The sequence below is a fragment of the Antennarius striatus genome, chromosome 7 (genome assembly GCF_040054535.1).
Source record: "Antennarius striatus isolate MH-2024 chromosome 7, ASM4005453v1, whole genome shotgun sequence".
Taxonomy (NCBI): Eukaryota; Metazoa; Chordata; class Actinopteri; order Lophiiformes; family Antennariidae; genus Antennarius; species Antennarius striatus.
In genome coordinates this window covers 7538451-7553285 of record NC_090782.1, presented here as the reverse complement: position 1 = coordinate 7553285, position 14835 = coordinate 7538451, and the positions used below count along the sequence as shown (strand labels likewise).

Below are 14835 nucleotides of genomic sequence, written 5' to 3'. Positions count from 1 at the left end.
GCAGGTGGAGCGACGTGTGCGCGTCTTTATAAGCAGCACGCAGAGGAGCGCGCACATAACGGTCCGAAGCTGCGCCGCGCCACGACGCGACGGCGTCACTGCTCCAGCTCCACGGTGGAATCCGGACACGATGGCCAGCTCAGGGCTGCAGCTCCTCGGGTTCTTCCTGGCGCTCGTCGGACTCGGTGCCACCGTCACCGCCACCGTCATGGTCGAATGGAAGAAACAGTATCAGGGAAAGACCTACCGCGTCTATGAGGGTTTGTGGATGACCTGCAGTGGGAACGAGAGAACAACCTGTGAATTTCACCAGTATCTCCTCAAGCTGCCAAGTAAGTTTTTATCCCAGCTGCAACTCTGATGATCTGATTTGATATTCAGATAAAGAAAGAAAAACTGTTTTGGAAATATTGTGCCATGAACCTGTTGTCAGTTTTCTAGAATTTCTAATTTCGATTTCAGGTTTATTAATGATCTGTTTCCACTGAGTGTTCAGAGGTTAAGCCTCAAGGTTAAGTTCACAATAACTTTAGCTGCAGTATGCAGTAATTAATTTCTAATGGATAGAAATGAATAAAGTCAAATCACAGATCAGCAAATGACTCCTTTTGCTCTTCCAGCTGAGGTCCAGGCTACCAGGGCTGTGATGCTTCTCAGCATCTTCATCTCCACTGTGGCAGTGCTGGTATCCACTTTTGGAATGAAGTGCACCAACTTCCTGGATGGTAGACGTAAGAGCAAATCCACAACGGCTGTGGTCGGAGGAATCATGTTTATAGTTGCAGGTCAGTGGTGATAAAATACCATGTACAAATCAACCGCCTTGTGAAAATGGACATCAAAAAATTGGAGTCACGTTGGTATCACTGTTAGTTTGATAGTTAGCCAAGAAAAACTCCCCTAACATTAGATAATCCATCTAATTAACCTAATAAAGTTGTTTCTGATTTGTTCGGATCCACTTTAGCATCCGTTCTTTCCTATCACATGATCAACTGTCCCAAAAGGTTCTGTGAGAATCCAACAAATCAAACAAACAAAACAAAACAAATCCAAAAATGACAAAAACTTCTTCAGCAAAGATCGAAGCAGAACAATCATTTGTTCAGATGAACCATCCAGACGGTAACATACACCAGACACCAAGGAGCCCCACAAACAGTCCTTTAGTTTTCATCATTCAAGCCTGATGAAGCTTCATGAAATGCAGTGGATCACGCTGATTCATTCATTCATTCATTCATTCATTCATTCATTCATTCATTCATTCATTCATTCATTCATTCATTCATTCACTACATGTATAACAAATGTAATACAGAAAATAAAAAATGAAATGGTAGCAAGTGAATTCCCATTTAACTGGTTAAAATATGAATTGTCAGACATGACAAAATGCACTTTGACATGATTTGACCCAGAAAGACTTCAGAATTTAGTTCACTGAAAACAAAAACGCTGCAGGCAGAACACAACTATCAGGAACTAATCAGTTCTCTCCATGTAAGGACCCCTCACACATCCACAAGAATATATTTCTGGCAACCTTTGGTTCTCACTTACAAATATTCATTTGCCAAAGTGAAAAAGATCCTTTGTTAAAGTGTACTCATTTTAACCGTAGTGTGTTTAATGGACGTGAGTCCTGGTTTGAACTGCAACATATTATAATATATTAATTATGAGAATAAAGTCTTTTTTGCCTTTAAAAACAAACAAAAAAATTAACTTTGTTTTGAATATCTGTAAAGTTTTAAGCAGAATTTCTCCTTTTTGTAAGCTCAAAACTCATTGATGCCCTTACCCCAGTGACTCAGCAGCTCATCTATATGCTCTCAAAATGGTTACCTGTTTAAAATGTATGAGTTACGTATTTTTGCGAGGGGGTGGGGGTTATTGTGCATTATATGGAGCCAATGGCAAATAACAAATAAACCATCCATCCATCCATCCATGCATCTATCCACATATCTCTTATTGTTATGGTAGTATTAATAAGGACATGTACATGGACACTGGACATGTACTGGATCACTTTACGTAAAATGTGGCCCTGCCTGGCTTTGAAGAACCATGATTCACTAACATTTATGATATAGTTTTATATTCTCATTTGTTTTGACCTTCTGCTGGACCACATTAACATATAAATATGTGTATTTTTACACTTCAAAAGTCCAGGGATGCAGATTTTCTTTCCCATGTGAGGGAGATTGAAGGATATGTTGTGTTTGTGAAGTTGTTGGAGCAACTTCAGTTCACACATCTGTCCATGCCAACTGTTGTCAGACTCATCATTCTATTTTTGCTAATGAAGTGTTTGATTGTGTAGCTCTCTAAAATTATAAGAACAGTGGAAATTTGCAGAAGTCCTTCAGGGATTGTTCTGCTTGGAGCACATGCCAGTGACAGATTTGTTCTGACGGATACAGCGGTGGTAATCTGAAGATGACTGACTGACTGACTTCTCTGATGAACACTATGTTGTGCTTTCTTCAATCAGGATTATTGATCGTCATCATAACCTCTTGGTACGTCAGAATGATTATTCAGACTGTCAACCAATCTCATCACTTGCAAAGGTACACACACACACACACACACACACACACACACACACACACACACACACACACACACACACACACACACACACACACACACACACACACACACAATGGTGTTCTGGAAGTACCTCTAAGTGTGTGTGTTTTCTGTGCAGCTTTGAGTTTGGTAAGGCTGTGTTCGTCAGCTGGGTCGGAGGTCTCCTCTCCATGGCCGGCGGTGGTCTCCTGAGCTGTCGGACATGCTGGCGGACCGGACCAAGCGAGTCTTTAAGCGCAAACCACCTTTTCACCACCAGCAACCAAATGTCAAACTACGTATAGTGAACAGGGGCGATTACAAGATTTAAAACTGTCACTGCATCAGCAGTGAATTTAAAAAAAAACTGTTGTTGTATCTGTGATGAGGAAATGTCCCTCTGCAGGATTACTAACTAACTGGCAAACACCCAGACAGTAACAAGGAAAAGAATGACACGATTGCACATACTTTGTTGAATTCTTTTGTTGCTCTGCAATACTTGCTTTACAGAGTACATGTACGTTTCACAGGTAGCAATTAAAGGTCCAGGGTGTTCTATTGAATGAATTGCTCAATTTAATCAATAGAACACCCTCATGTAATAGTTCCTTAAGGTGCAAACACTGCAACATGGAACCTGTAGAAGAGGATAGACAAAGATTAAAAAAAATTATTCCAAGGTCACAAAAGCACAATAAATGTGCGTTTCAGGTTACTTGAATAAAAACTGTCATGAATGCTATGTTCCGCTTCTTAAACCTTAAGTCCTTCACACTGGACTGTTAAGAACTATTCCTGTTCAATAATAGTTTGCAGTATGTTCTGTACTTTTTTAACATGCACATTGACATGAAAGTCTTTTTTTCCCCCTTCAGTTTCATGGAAGTGTTGATTTGTGTATATTTTACTCATGTGAAAGAAACTTGGGTATTTTTAATTCTATAATCATATTTTGTATATTGTTGTTTTTCTTTCTTCTAATGTTGAATTTTAAAATACTATGCAATATCAATTTGAGAAGAAAACTCAAGTTTTTTTTGTGTTTTTTTTACACTTGGTGATTTTACAAAAAATATAAAACTTAATTTTTGTGTATGACTAAAGAAATCATTGTGTCTTTATATGACTGTATTGTGTATATAGAGTCAGAGGACGCTTATTTTGTAAAGTTTTATTTTCAAAATTGTAAGAATATAAAAATAAATAATAAGTTTGTGTCACTAGATGATATATTATGGATTGTTTTCTATAAGTATATTATACCATTTCATTGGACTAACTGATGCATGAATACATTAACAATGCCTTAACGGTGGGGCTGACTCAGGTAAGCAGGTAGCTTTCTTTATTTTCAAATAACAATCTGGATAACTATTTACAAAATCTATATACTAAAGAGTAAAAAAATAAAATAAAAACTACAAAAAAATATTACAATGGTACTCTAGAATGGGATGTAGGGTGGTGAAATGACTATTTTGTGGAAATCTACCTTGTTCTTACTATTTTAGGTACAGTATGAAAGAAAAGGTCAAGAGAGGTCACTCGCTTAGCTGTTTTTGTCACGTAGAAGATCATTTTTCCTCAAAACCAATGCTCTTCTAGCAATTAGCCATTTCCTGAAAGTGAAACAACTTCCTTCCTTTCATATCCGTTGTTGTTCTACCCTGAATGCTGTGTATGTTCTAGCTCCAATGGAAAACTTGATTAGAAAATGAGCTTAATGGGGAGTCATTCATGTATAAACCAACACCAGCGTCTCGTCCATAGGGTTACAGTTACATCACATTGAGTAGATAAGGGACAGACATCCTGCACAACAATAAAAAAAGTAGACTGTTGCTGTTGTTAGAGGATGTAAACTGATGCAGGACCCTTTCAGTGGACAGACGCTTTGACTGCCCTGAAGCCTTCCTGAACATCTAGAGACCTGGAAGTAAAAAGTGTGGATGATGAATATTTTTCAAGCACTGAGTCTGCAAAGTAACTAATGAAACATGTTAAAAAGAGGGTTCATGTTCATGCCGTTTAAATGCGACTTTATTTGTAGTCACCTATTTGTTGGTTCGTTCAAAATGTTTGCATCATATAAACTATTGTATCATGTTGTGTCTGAAAGTTTCCAAGTGCTCGACGTCCTGACCTTTCAAATGCATCATTGATTTACGTGTGCTGAATAACAGTTCATTTGTCTGCCTGACAAAAAATTAAACTTATAAGTTAAACCTTTTTAGTTTTTATAACTCATCCCAAACATGGATTGAAACTTTGTAAGAGATGGATCCACATTATCCCAAAAGATTAATTCATTGTGGCCAGTCTTGAATAAATAAGCAGGTAGATAAATCTATTGTTCTTGTCATAACAGTCATTTTGCAACAGTTTATTTTGTAGTCATTCATTGGTATATTTACAAGAATGTATTCAATACAAACAGCACCATAAGAATATAAACTGCTGTTTTTAAATATGCACAAAAATAAAGATTTAATATTTCAGTCAAGTTTCCCCACCTATATAGATATAGATATAGATATACAGTAGATACAGATATAGATATAGATATAGATATAGATATAGCTTTGACATTTGCTTTCTGTTCACATATGAAGTAACGTTTATTTGACATAAGTAAAACAGTCATATAAAAATATTCCAGTAATAAAAATAACACATTTTATGAACTGGCTAAAAATTACTACGATTCAATCTATCATCAGGAATTTTCTACACATTATTTCGATATAACATTCACCCCCACATAGATCTGAGTTGAAAGAGTTTTTCACGGCACCAGGCATGTATTACTGTATGGAATTATTTATGGGTCACGTCTTAAACGTTATTTTCATTTCAGATCAATGCGCTGGTGAACCCGCTGGAGACAGAAAAGGCCTCCAGAGGGAGACACTCTCCTGCAGGTGGATGGGGCCTCATGTCGGACCCCTCAAACTTAAGAAGCGTCCAGGAGACAAACCACCTACCGAGTGCTTGTGCGGGACAAACACAACAAATAAGATTTATAATAGACTTATAATAGACTCAAATATATGGATGTGCCCACCTAAGTATTATATGTCTGGTTTTCCCCCCATTAATAAATAAGTTGGGTTTTTTTTTATCCAAGGATTTAAAGTCACTATAAAGATTCTTATATTATCAACACAAACTTTCTGACTTATTTATCTTTTCTGTTTTCCTGGAAAATACATTCCAATACATTCTGCGTGTTGATTATGAACACGTTACTCAATCAAAATCCTTTTAATAAATAATTAAGTTAAATTGTAAGAAACACAAACTTTTTACACATCAGTGTAAAAAGTGCAGCGGAACCTTTTTGTGAATGAACAAGTTTAATAGTGAAATCAGCGGACACCAGGTGGAACCAGGGTGCTCTTGTGTGACGACCCTCGCGGACTCCCCTCAGGCCCCCCGCGGCTTGCGCGCAGCAGCAGGGGAGCGCGGGCGGTGATTGTTTTCTACCCATTCAGTGGTCGGAGGGGCGGAGTTAGCGGAGCCGGAGAGGGGGTCATAAGAAAATGTGTGTCCCCGTGAAGCAGCATTATTTCCGCCCAGGTCCGGTGCCGTCCTGCCTCCACCAGGAGCTTTTACATGGGTTCTGAAACGAGGCTGAGCTGAGTGAAGTTCTGACCCGCAGCCGCTCCGTCCGCCCGCCGCTCCTCACGAACCGGGGAGGATGGATAGGAAGTTCCCACTAGTTGCTCTCTGGTCAGGACTCTTGGTGTCAACCTGTTCGGCCTTTCTGGAGCCTTACGACCTGTTATACGACAACGCGGTGAAGGCGTTCTACAACAACGACTACAACGGCGTGGTGCGCTACATGGAAGGAGCGCTCAGCAGCTACCAAGAGGTCCGGGGCACCAGAGTCCGGTGCCGGCTGCTGTGCCAGGACCAGCATCCGTTTGATGAGACGTTCACGGACCTCGTCTTCACCGACGTGGTCCTGCGGAGAGCGGCTTGTATGAACGGATGCATCGAGGAGAAGCTCGGCGCGCAGTCCCTGCATAAAGTCAGTGAGGATGTAGTGCAGGACTTCAACAGGAGGATCCCCTACAACTACCTCCAGCTGGCGTATCAGAAGGTAAGGGCCCCCCCTTACCTGCTGCACACCTCACCATCAGCTCCTGCTGCTGCCCAGCATCATGATGAGAGGAGGCATGAGTACACCATGCTGGCAAAAGTGCTGAAATGGTCAATTTTAGCAATTTTAGCAGTACGGTAGAAAACAAGAAGCAAGACAGCCACAGAGTGCAACATCCCGCGACACCCCTGAATTCAAAATTTTCCCCTTACCTACTTGCGTAGGTCAAAGATCAAAGCTAGTGCCCTGTCCTACTGTCATTGATCAAAGCACTAGGTTTGATCCATGGTCTTACTTACACTGCCCTTCTCCCTTGTCTTTCTATCTTATCCGGTTCCTGAGTGGCGAAAAATTCAAATTTGACCTTGAACTAGCTGTCTCAAGGTCAAGGTCATCATCTCATCTTCATCCCCTTTGCTGCCCGAGTAATGTGCTTTTTCTTTCATCTTTCTATCTACAACGGTTGCGAAGATATTTGGCGGAAAAACTAACGGACGAAAGGATGAACACACAAACGCTGACAATTACAATACATCACCGCTTTGAAGTGGGATGTACTGTAACTAAGCATCACTACCCCGTCCTGTACCCCCGTCCATCGTGGGTGGGGGACATTTTAATGCTGTTGACAGGTCCAGAGATCAGGATTCATGCGGATGCATCACCACTTGGTTTTGTTTTGTTCATTTGCTGTCTGTCCCATATGAAAACACATGCTCGTGTTTTCTCCATTATTAGGTTTTAATCATCATCTCAAGGTAATCAATAATAAAAGCATAATCACCGGTAGTTAGTGACCCCCCCTCCCCTCCCCTCAGCAGTAATCCTGCTCCTGAGGAACTGGCACAACTTTCTGACGTCATCCCGTTGGATAGGGGTCCTCCCTTCATTCAGTTTTTGCTGAGTCTGTGGAGGATAACCGCACCGTCACACTCCCTCACCGACCAATCCCACGGGTTTGCAGAAGGCTTGAGGTCAGCGATTATAGCTGGTCAGTTCCAAACTGTGACATCAGTTCCTTCCAGTTCAACCAGTTTTAAAATAGGAATCAATCTTTCTTAGACTGGACCGAAACAGATGACTAGTGCGTTTCAAAACAATACATTCAATGTTTGAGTAATTATATCAATAATAATATGTTAATATCAAGGTAAAGCTTTGCATCTTTTAAAATAAATCTGAGTCTGCACTCAGTAACATGCAACACATTGATATTAAAACATGCATCAGAGACTACTGTGTGTTGATATTAGAGTTATATACTGGTAGATCAGAGTCGTCCCAGTAAAGGAGGGTTCTACTGATGTTTCTGCACCTGCTTCAGTTTTATTTAAAGTTTGTTTTCATGTCACCTTGTGTTATTTTGAACAATATTTTTTGATCTGGCAGCTCCAACCTTTTTTTTTTTGCCTCAGAGGACTGTGTAGTCCACTCTTGATAAATTCAGCGTGCATCATTGTAAACATCAGCCATCCTCGAGCTACGTCACAAAATTCAGTTCTTCACTCGATGTACATTCAGATTCCCAGAGAGGCATTTCCCACGAGGTCCATCTTTGTGCAGCAACGATGTCGATTTTTGCTCAGTGTGGGAATAATTTAAGAAATATATAAACCAGGAGAGTGAGAAACAATGCGTGCATTCAGAATCTATGTGGGTCTGTGAGTTTGTTTGTTTTTCCTGTCTTATTGTAATATATCTGGTTTGTGTGCTCTGTCCAGGCAGGAGCATCACCTACTTTATTGATTTCTCCTCCTTCTCTTTGTAACGTTTTGGGAAGCCCACTTCCTGCTACGTTTCACAGTATCTCACTTCGACATTGATATCAAAACATTTCTTTAATGTAGTCAAACTAAACTCTTCATACCAATCTGTACTCAAAAGCTTGTTTTCTGCGGTGTCATTTACATGACATCTGTTCTAGAATGAATTAGCACTGTTTTATTGCAGTTTGGCCATTCGTTTACAAAACAGTAGTCTTTTTGGATTAAAACAGTTATTCAGACAAAATTATCATCTGTCATGTGACAATCAATGAATAACCGTTCTCAACATTTGAATGTTCTTTCCTCATATTTAATTTTATAGAAAAAAAAAAACAATATTCCATCGTCTTTTTTTTTCAATATTGTGTAAGCCTGAGGTGAAACACTATTGAGTTTTTGACATTTACAAATAATGAACTCATATTCGACTTTTTCATATAAGGGGCATTTTAAATGTTCCAACTTCTTTTAGAATCTGAAGTCATGTGTTCACTTCAACCTGAGACACGGCTGACGTCATCACCTCTACGTATCACCTCTAAAATGCCAGGGTGATGACACACGGCTTCCACGGCTCAGAAGTGGTCGGAAGTAAATCTGTCCGGTCACCGTCTGCGGCCCGCTGGTTTCTCCATTTTCCTTGAGTCACCAGGGGAACACCAAGGTCTGATTGCATCTTCTTGTAAAAGTGCACGGTCCTGTCTAGACGAAGAGACACAGACCCTCAGCCAGCTGCCAAAAATTTCTACACATTTTTTGTAATTTCCATAACATCTGTCGAAAGAATGAAACTGGAAACAAATCAGAATCCGAAGCCAGCAGGAATGTAGCAGCAGATCTTAATTTGTCCCTGTGTTGCTCTTTGCCTCCTGCTGTGTTGACGTCTTTATGAACTGAGGACATGGCAGCAAATCAAGAACCAGAGCTCTTATGTTGATCTTACCAAAGGTAAAGAGAAGCAGAACCGGAGGGCTCCTACTGGCCGGGCCAATCGGAGCACATCAGACCAGTTAGTGAGTAGAAACGTGCATTAGTAGCTGAATCCCATGTGTGTTTATGCGTGGGTACCCTCACATGTGGGCTCTTATGGGGGTACTTTGTGGTGTTTGCAAAAATAAATAACATTCCTGCAGTATTTAACATTCCAGTGTCACACACCCTCCTTCAGACAGGCCTTGGCACAATACTGCCATTGGTCCTGTTAGAAGAGCCTCCACAGTCACCAACTGTTCTCCACTCTTGGGCCGCGTGTCCCCGGCTCACCCATCATTTAGCCGGGCAAATATTTTATTTTCCTGTTGTGGTCTATTTGCTTTTCTAAAAAAAGAGAAACACACCACCTTCTGCAGGAATTAAAGGGAGACGTCTGTAGCTGCCACCAGGTCAGACCCTGATGGCCCCCAGTGATTCATGCCCCCCCCCCACCCCTTCAGTCATGATCAAAGGCCCCGAACCGGCCTCAGGGGGCCACAAAGAGATCCCGTGATCGGTCTCACAGAGCTACTCGTCCAAGGAGGACTCACTGTTGCTGCTTTATTTTTAACTCTTATTGAATTTATGTGTGTTTGTTTTAATAAAGAAGCACTGAATGAAATCACATAGAATAAAAAAGCAAGTATCCTGGTACAAACCAGATTTTTAAAAATTTTTACTTAAGGTTAGATAAGATGTACATAATTACCCCTTAAGTGAAACTTGCCTCGAGCAACAACGTACAGCTTAAATAAACAAATAAACAATATGATACTGACAAACAGTTTCATAGTATCTTGTATTTGCTTATCCATAATGAGTCTCTGGGGAGACATGTGTCCTCTGCATGTGACCATTGAATGCATGAGTAGAATATGCACACACACATTCCTGTCATGTAGTGTGTGTTTTTTCTCGCCCTTCCAAAGACATTACATCTTATTGAACCAGATCATAATAAGGTTTGTTTTACGTCTCACTTTACAAGGCTGTAAATCTCTTTTATAATGATTCCCTGTTCCTCCAGAAGAGGTTGGGACAGCGTATAATTGGTTGGTAGCGTATAATTTGGGGTGTCAGTGGTGATCCATAAAGACACAATGATCGTCCTGTGTGCAAACTGACCCCAGCTCTGAGGACTGTTGAAGCCCTCAATTTTAGGATTCACAAACGACAGCTGGCACACAATTTATTTTAATTGCACCAACATAAAAGAGGAGGCAACTTTCTCGTTTGTTGATTTGAGTTTTATGTGTCTTGGGAATTGGGGCACATAGCTCACCACCAGCCTCATTCTATTTGGACAGTTCACCCCCCCCTGTCCTCCTTGACACACAGTGACAGGAGAACAGCGTGGTCTCTGAAGCCTGCTGCTGTTGTTAGCGTCTTCTGGGATTTTCTTGCCAAACTCTGATGCATTCATGATTCCACTGTTAGCACATTGGTTTCATTACAGAGCAGCTGTCGGCTTGTGGCTGAAGTACAGTCCTCCTCCGATGGAATCTGCTGCCTTGGCTTCTATTACAATAAAGGTGTGTTTGTGCGATGGGCTGGTGTCGGTTAAATCTACGATCTGCTCACACCGCAGGTCGTTTCATCTCATTTTCATCTTATTGAGAGAAATTTTGAGCTTCATGCTGAAGCCTGAGGGCAAAACTCTTTCCAGAAGTTCACTTAAACTTCTGCACGCTGGATGTGGAGTGGACATTTGAGTGGAAAATGATCTGTCCTCCCCCGCACACACCTGGATTACCACCACAACACCATTCAGGCTGCCCTCACCATCGCTGCACCACTATGTTGTACAAAAGTCTTTCTTTATGAGTGGATTTGAGTAGATAACAGCCCACAGGAAGATGGGGTCACAGTGTTGCTTTAGTGTTCTCACCCTGATTCACAGTTAAATGGTTGTAGGAGAGGAGAAAGCACTAAGAAAATCCCTTCTCTGGTCTGTAAATGGGCGGCACGGTGGCGCAGTGGGTAGCGCTGGGTGTATCTTGTCTCCCGCCCATAACCGGCTGGGATAGGCTCCATCAGACCTGTGACCCGCAAGTAGGATAAATGGATTGCAATCATCTGATCCACAAGAAAGTGGATGGATGGGCTTGACTTGTGATTCTCAGGAACTAAAAGGTTGACTACCAATATGAATGTGCGTGTGTTTGTGTTCGTGTGTTTGTGTGTGTGTGTGTGTGTGTGTGTGTCACAGCTGATCAGAGCTGTTTGTTGGCTGATGCAGGGGTGTAATCAGAGAGAGGGCCTTCATGTCATCAAGCAGACAGAATCACATTTGTGTTATTAATCCAATCCTGAAAAGGGGGTAAACCCTGACACATTAAATACAGACTGAGCCTAAATGCACTTGTATGATTATTTTAATTAGTGTTTGTATGACTCAAATGTGTTGAATTTTCCAAGAAATAAGCTTGAGTCGACTCCGGACGGGTTTGAGGATTCATGGCTTCAGGCTGACAAGAAAACTTGAATGGATGCGTGGATGATGGTGTTTACTTCAGTTTGTCATGTGCTGTATCCTGATGAATGAAAGCAGCTCCACACCCTCGGCTTTAACAGAGGTGTTCCCACAGATTAAAGCCAAATGACCGTCAGGCTTTCAGAGGGATCCTGTATCCAGCTCTCAGCTTGTACGCTAACCGTCAGCTGTAAATTGTGCTAATGTCAGAAGCTGCTTCTGTCCTCAGTAGATCACGTCTCTCAGAGGAGAGCTGTGGGTTTCAGGATGGAAACCACAAAGAGGAAAGGGGGTACAGGAAATCCAGCCTGTTCTGGAAAATGAAGTCCTTTTCCAAGTTAGAATGGTTTTTATTATTTTGTCTTTCGAGCTCTTAAAATTACAAAGTATTCAGCATAGTTCCAGTCAACAGTTCTTCTCTGGTGCCGTACATTGAACCTAAGTAGATCAATAACATTTTATTTAGCCTCGTGTAGCAGCAGGTTTGTATTATTTTGGTGCCTGTCTGCTCCGCTGTCCTCACCCTGCCCATTCAGAGCGGTGGCGGGGTCACATGACTCATATGCCCTCTTCCCACTGGTACAGGGAAGCACATATTTTTCACAGCATGGTTTCATGTGATTGAATGCCTTCCACTGTGTCCTCACAGTCGGATGCTCTGCTACCACTGAGAAATGGTTATCACTGATCAACAATCTGGGCCCTGCAGGATAAATGGAGCGGAAACATTTCAGATATTCATTGAGACGTAACTCTTGTATAGGATTGCATGTAATTTTTAATATCTCTACTCTTCTATCTTTGGTTTCTACATTTTTTATGCTTTGCAATAAAAATGTGATGGTAGAATCACAGACGTCTTCAGCTGTGAGGCGCAGACCGCAGGTCCTCTAATTAAGATTTGGATAAATTAACTTTTTCTGATAATTATTTTCTTTTATTTGAAAGGCGAACACTTCAGCATTAATTATTACCCTGGCAATGAAACACTGGAGTCATCTGCAAACTACTCCATCTGCCATAAAGTACAGTCATCATGTCAAACTTGGTCAACTGTAAACATGTTACTTACTGACGTTTGTATTGTGTTATTTACTTCAGTTACATCATAATTAAAAATGTCCGTCATGGATGCTGTGCCGGATCCTTCTGTATCCCTTAGAAGTGAGAATCATGCATAGTTTGAGGACTGTTTGTTTGCCTTCTTGACCCTGCAGCTGTTTCCTCTAAAATTCCATTAGCAGCATAGATTGTTTATCCAGGCCCACTCCGCTGTCGTCAGCCTGCAGGGCGACGCTCCCAGAGTGACTCTAGTAAATCTGTACAGTTGGGGCAACGTAAATGTGTTTGTGTGTGTTTTTGTCGGATATCAGGTTATGTTCGTATGGCAGGTATGGCGTGACATGCTTCAGTCACATCCTGCAGTATGAATGCAGATGTCTTTATTTCACACCATTCTAAACATGGTATCATGTTTCTCCATGTCATGATCACCTTCAGTTTGATGGGTGACACCAGACATTCCTTTTCATGATCACATCTTGACCCGCCTGTGGCTGTTACTGACCTCTTTATCTAGTTCAGATCTCTGTGAACCTCACCTAATATCACTAAAAACAGCACTAGGCCCAAGGAATCACAGATAGGCTTTCACCATGGTGACTCTTCTGGAATGGCAGAAATTCAAGATTAAACCGGATGCAAGGCAGAGAGTGCATTTGTGTTGATCTTGCCTAATAAGAGCAAAATGTCCTGTCAGACCCTTTATGAGAAGAGTGGGTATCTGTGAAAGGTTGAAGTGGTTTAGTCCTGCATCGTCTTCCTTCATCAGGGTTTTAAAGGCAACAACGGATTCTTCTTCTTTTCCTTTCGGCTTTTCCCTTCAGGGGTCGCCACAGCGAATCAGTTGCCTCCATCTAACCCTGTCTTCTGCATCCTCTTCTCTCACACCAACTACCTTCATGTCCTCTTTCACTACATCCATAAACCTCCTCTTTGGTCTTCCTCTAGGCCTCCTGCCTGGCAGTTCAAAACTCAGCATCCTTCTACCAATATATTCACTATCTTGCCTCTGGACCTGTCCAAACCATCTCAGTCTGGCCTCTCTGACTTTATCTCCAAAACCTCTAACATGTGCTGTCCCTCTGATGTACTCATTCCTGATCCTATCCTTCCTGGTCACTCCCAGAGAGAACCTCAGCATCTTCATCTCTGCTACCTCCAGCTCTGTCTCCTGTCTTTTCCTCAGTGACACTGTCTCTAGACCAAACAACATCGCTGGTCTCACCACAGTTTTGTACACCTTTCTTTTCATTTTAGCTGAAACCCTTCTATCACACATCACACCTGACACTTTTCTCCACCCGTTCCATCCTGCCTGTACACGCTTCTTCACCTCTTTTCCACACTCTCCACTGCTCTGGACTGTTGACCCTAAGTACTTAAAATCCTCCACCTTCTTGATCTCTTCTCCCTGTAACCTCACTCTTCCACTTGGGTCCCTCTCATTCACACACATGTACTCTGTTTTACTGCGGCTAACCTTCATTCCTCTCCTTTCCAGGACAAACCTCCACCTCTCTAGCTTCTCCTCCACTTGTTCCATGCTCTCACTGCAGATCACAATGTCATCTGCAAACATCTTATTCCATGGCGATTCCTGTCTAACCTCGTCTGTCAGCCTGTCCATCACCATAGCGAACAAGAAGGGGCTCAGAGCTGATCCCTGATGCAGTCCCACCTCCACCTTGAACTCCTCTGTCACACCTACAGCACACCTCACCACTGTCTTACAGTCCTCATACATATCCTGCACTGCTCTAACATACTTCTCTGCCACTCCAGACGTCCTCATACAATACCACAGTTCCTCTCTGGGCACCCTGTCATAAGCTTTCTCCAGATCTACAAAAACACAATGAAGCTCCGTTTGG

At 41.8% G+C, this 14835-nt stretch overlaps 2 protein-coding genes across 2 annotated transcripts in view; both read left to right on the top strand.

Annotated features, from left to right (window-relative positions):
• On the top strand, nucleotides 1-3740 carry LOC137598400 (claudin-7-like). Its single transcript, XM_068318463.1, has 4 exons — nucleotides 1-332; nucleotides 621-785; nucleotides 2504-2582; nucleotides 2723-3740. Exons 1-4 carry the CDS (start codon nucleotides 131-133, stop codon nucleotides 2886-2888), a joined length of 612 nt encoding a protein of 203 aa, XP_068174564.1. The 5' UTR covers nucleotides 1-130; the 3' UTR covers nucleotides 2889-3740.
• Nucleotides 3741-6062: 2322 nt separating this feature from the next.
• The window catches only part of p3h2 (prolyl 3-hydroxylase 2), a 49501-nt gene continuing 40728 nt past the window's right edge, over nucleotides 6063-14835 (top strand). The window contains exon 1 of the mRNA XM_068319715.1: nucleotides 6063-6691. Coding sequence (XP_068175816.1) covers nucleotides 6287-6691 — 405 coding nt within the window. The 5' untranslated portion in view covers nucleotides 6063-6286. The remainder of the gene's footprint in view (nucleotides 6692-14835) is intronic.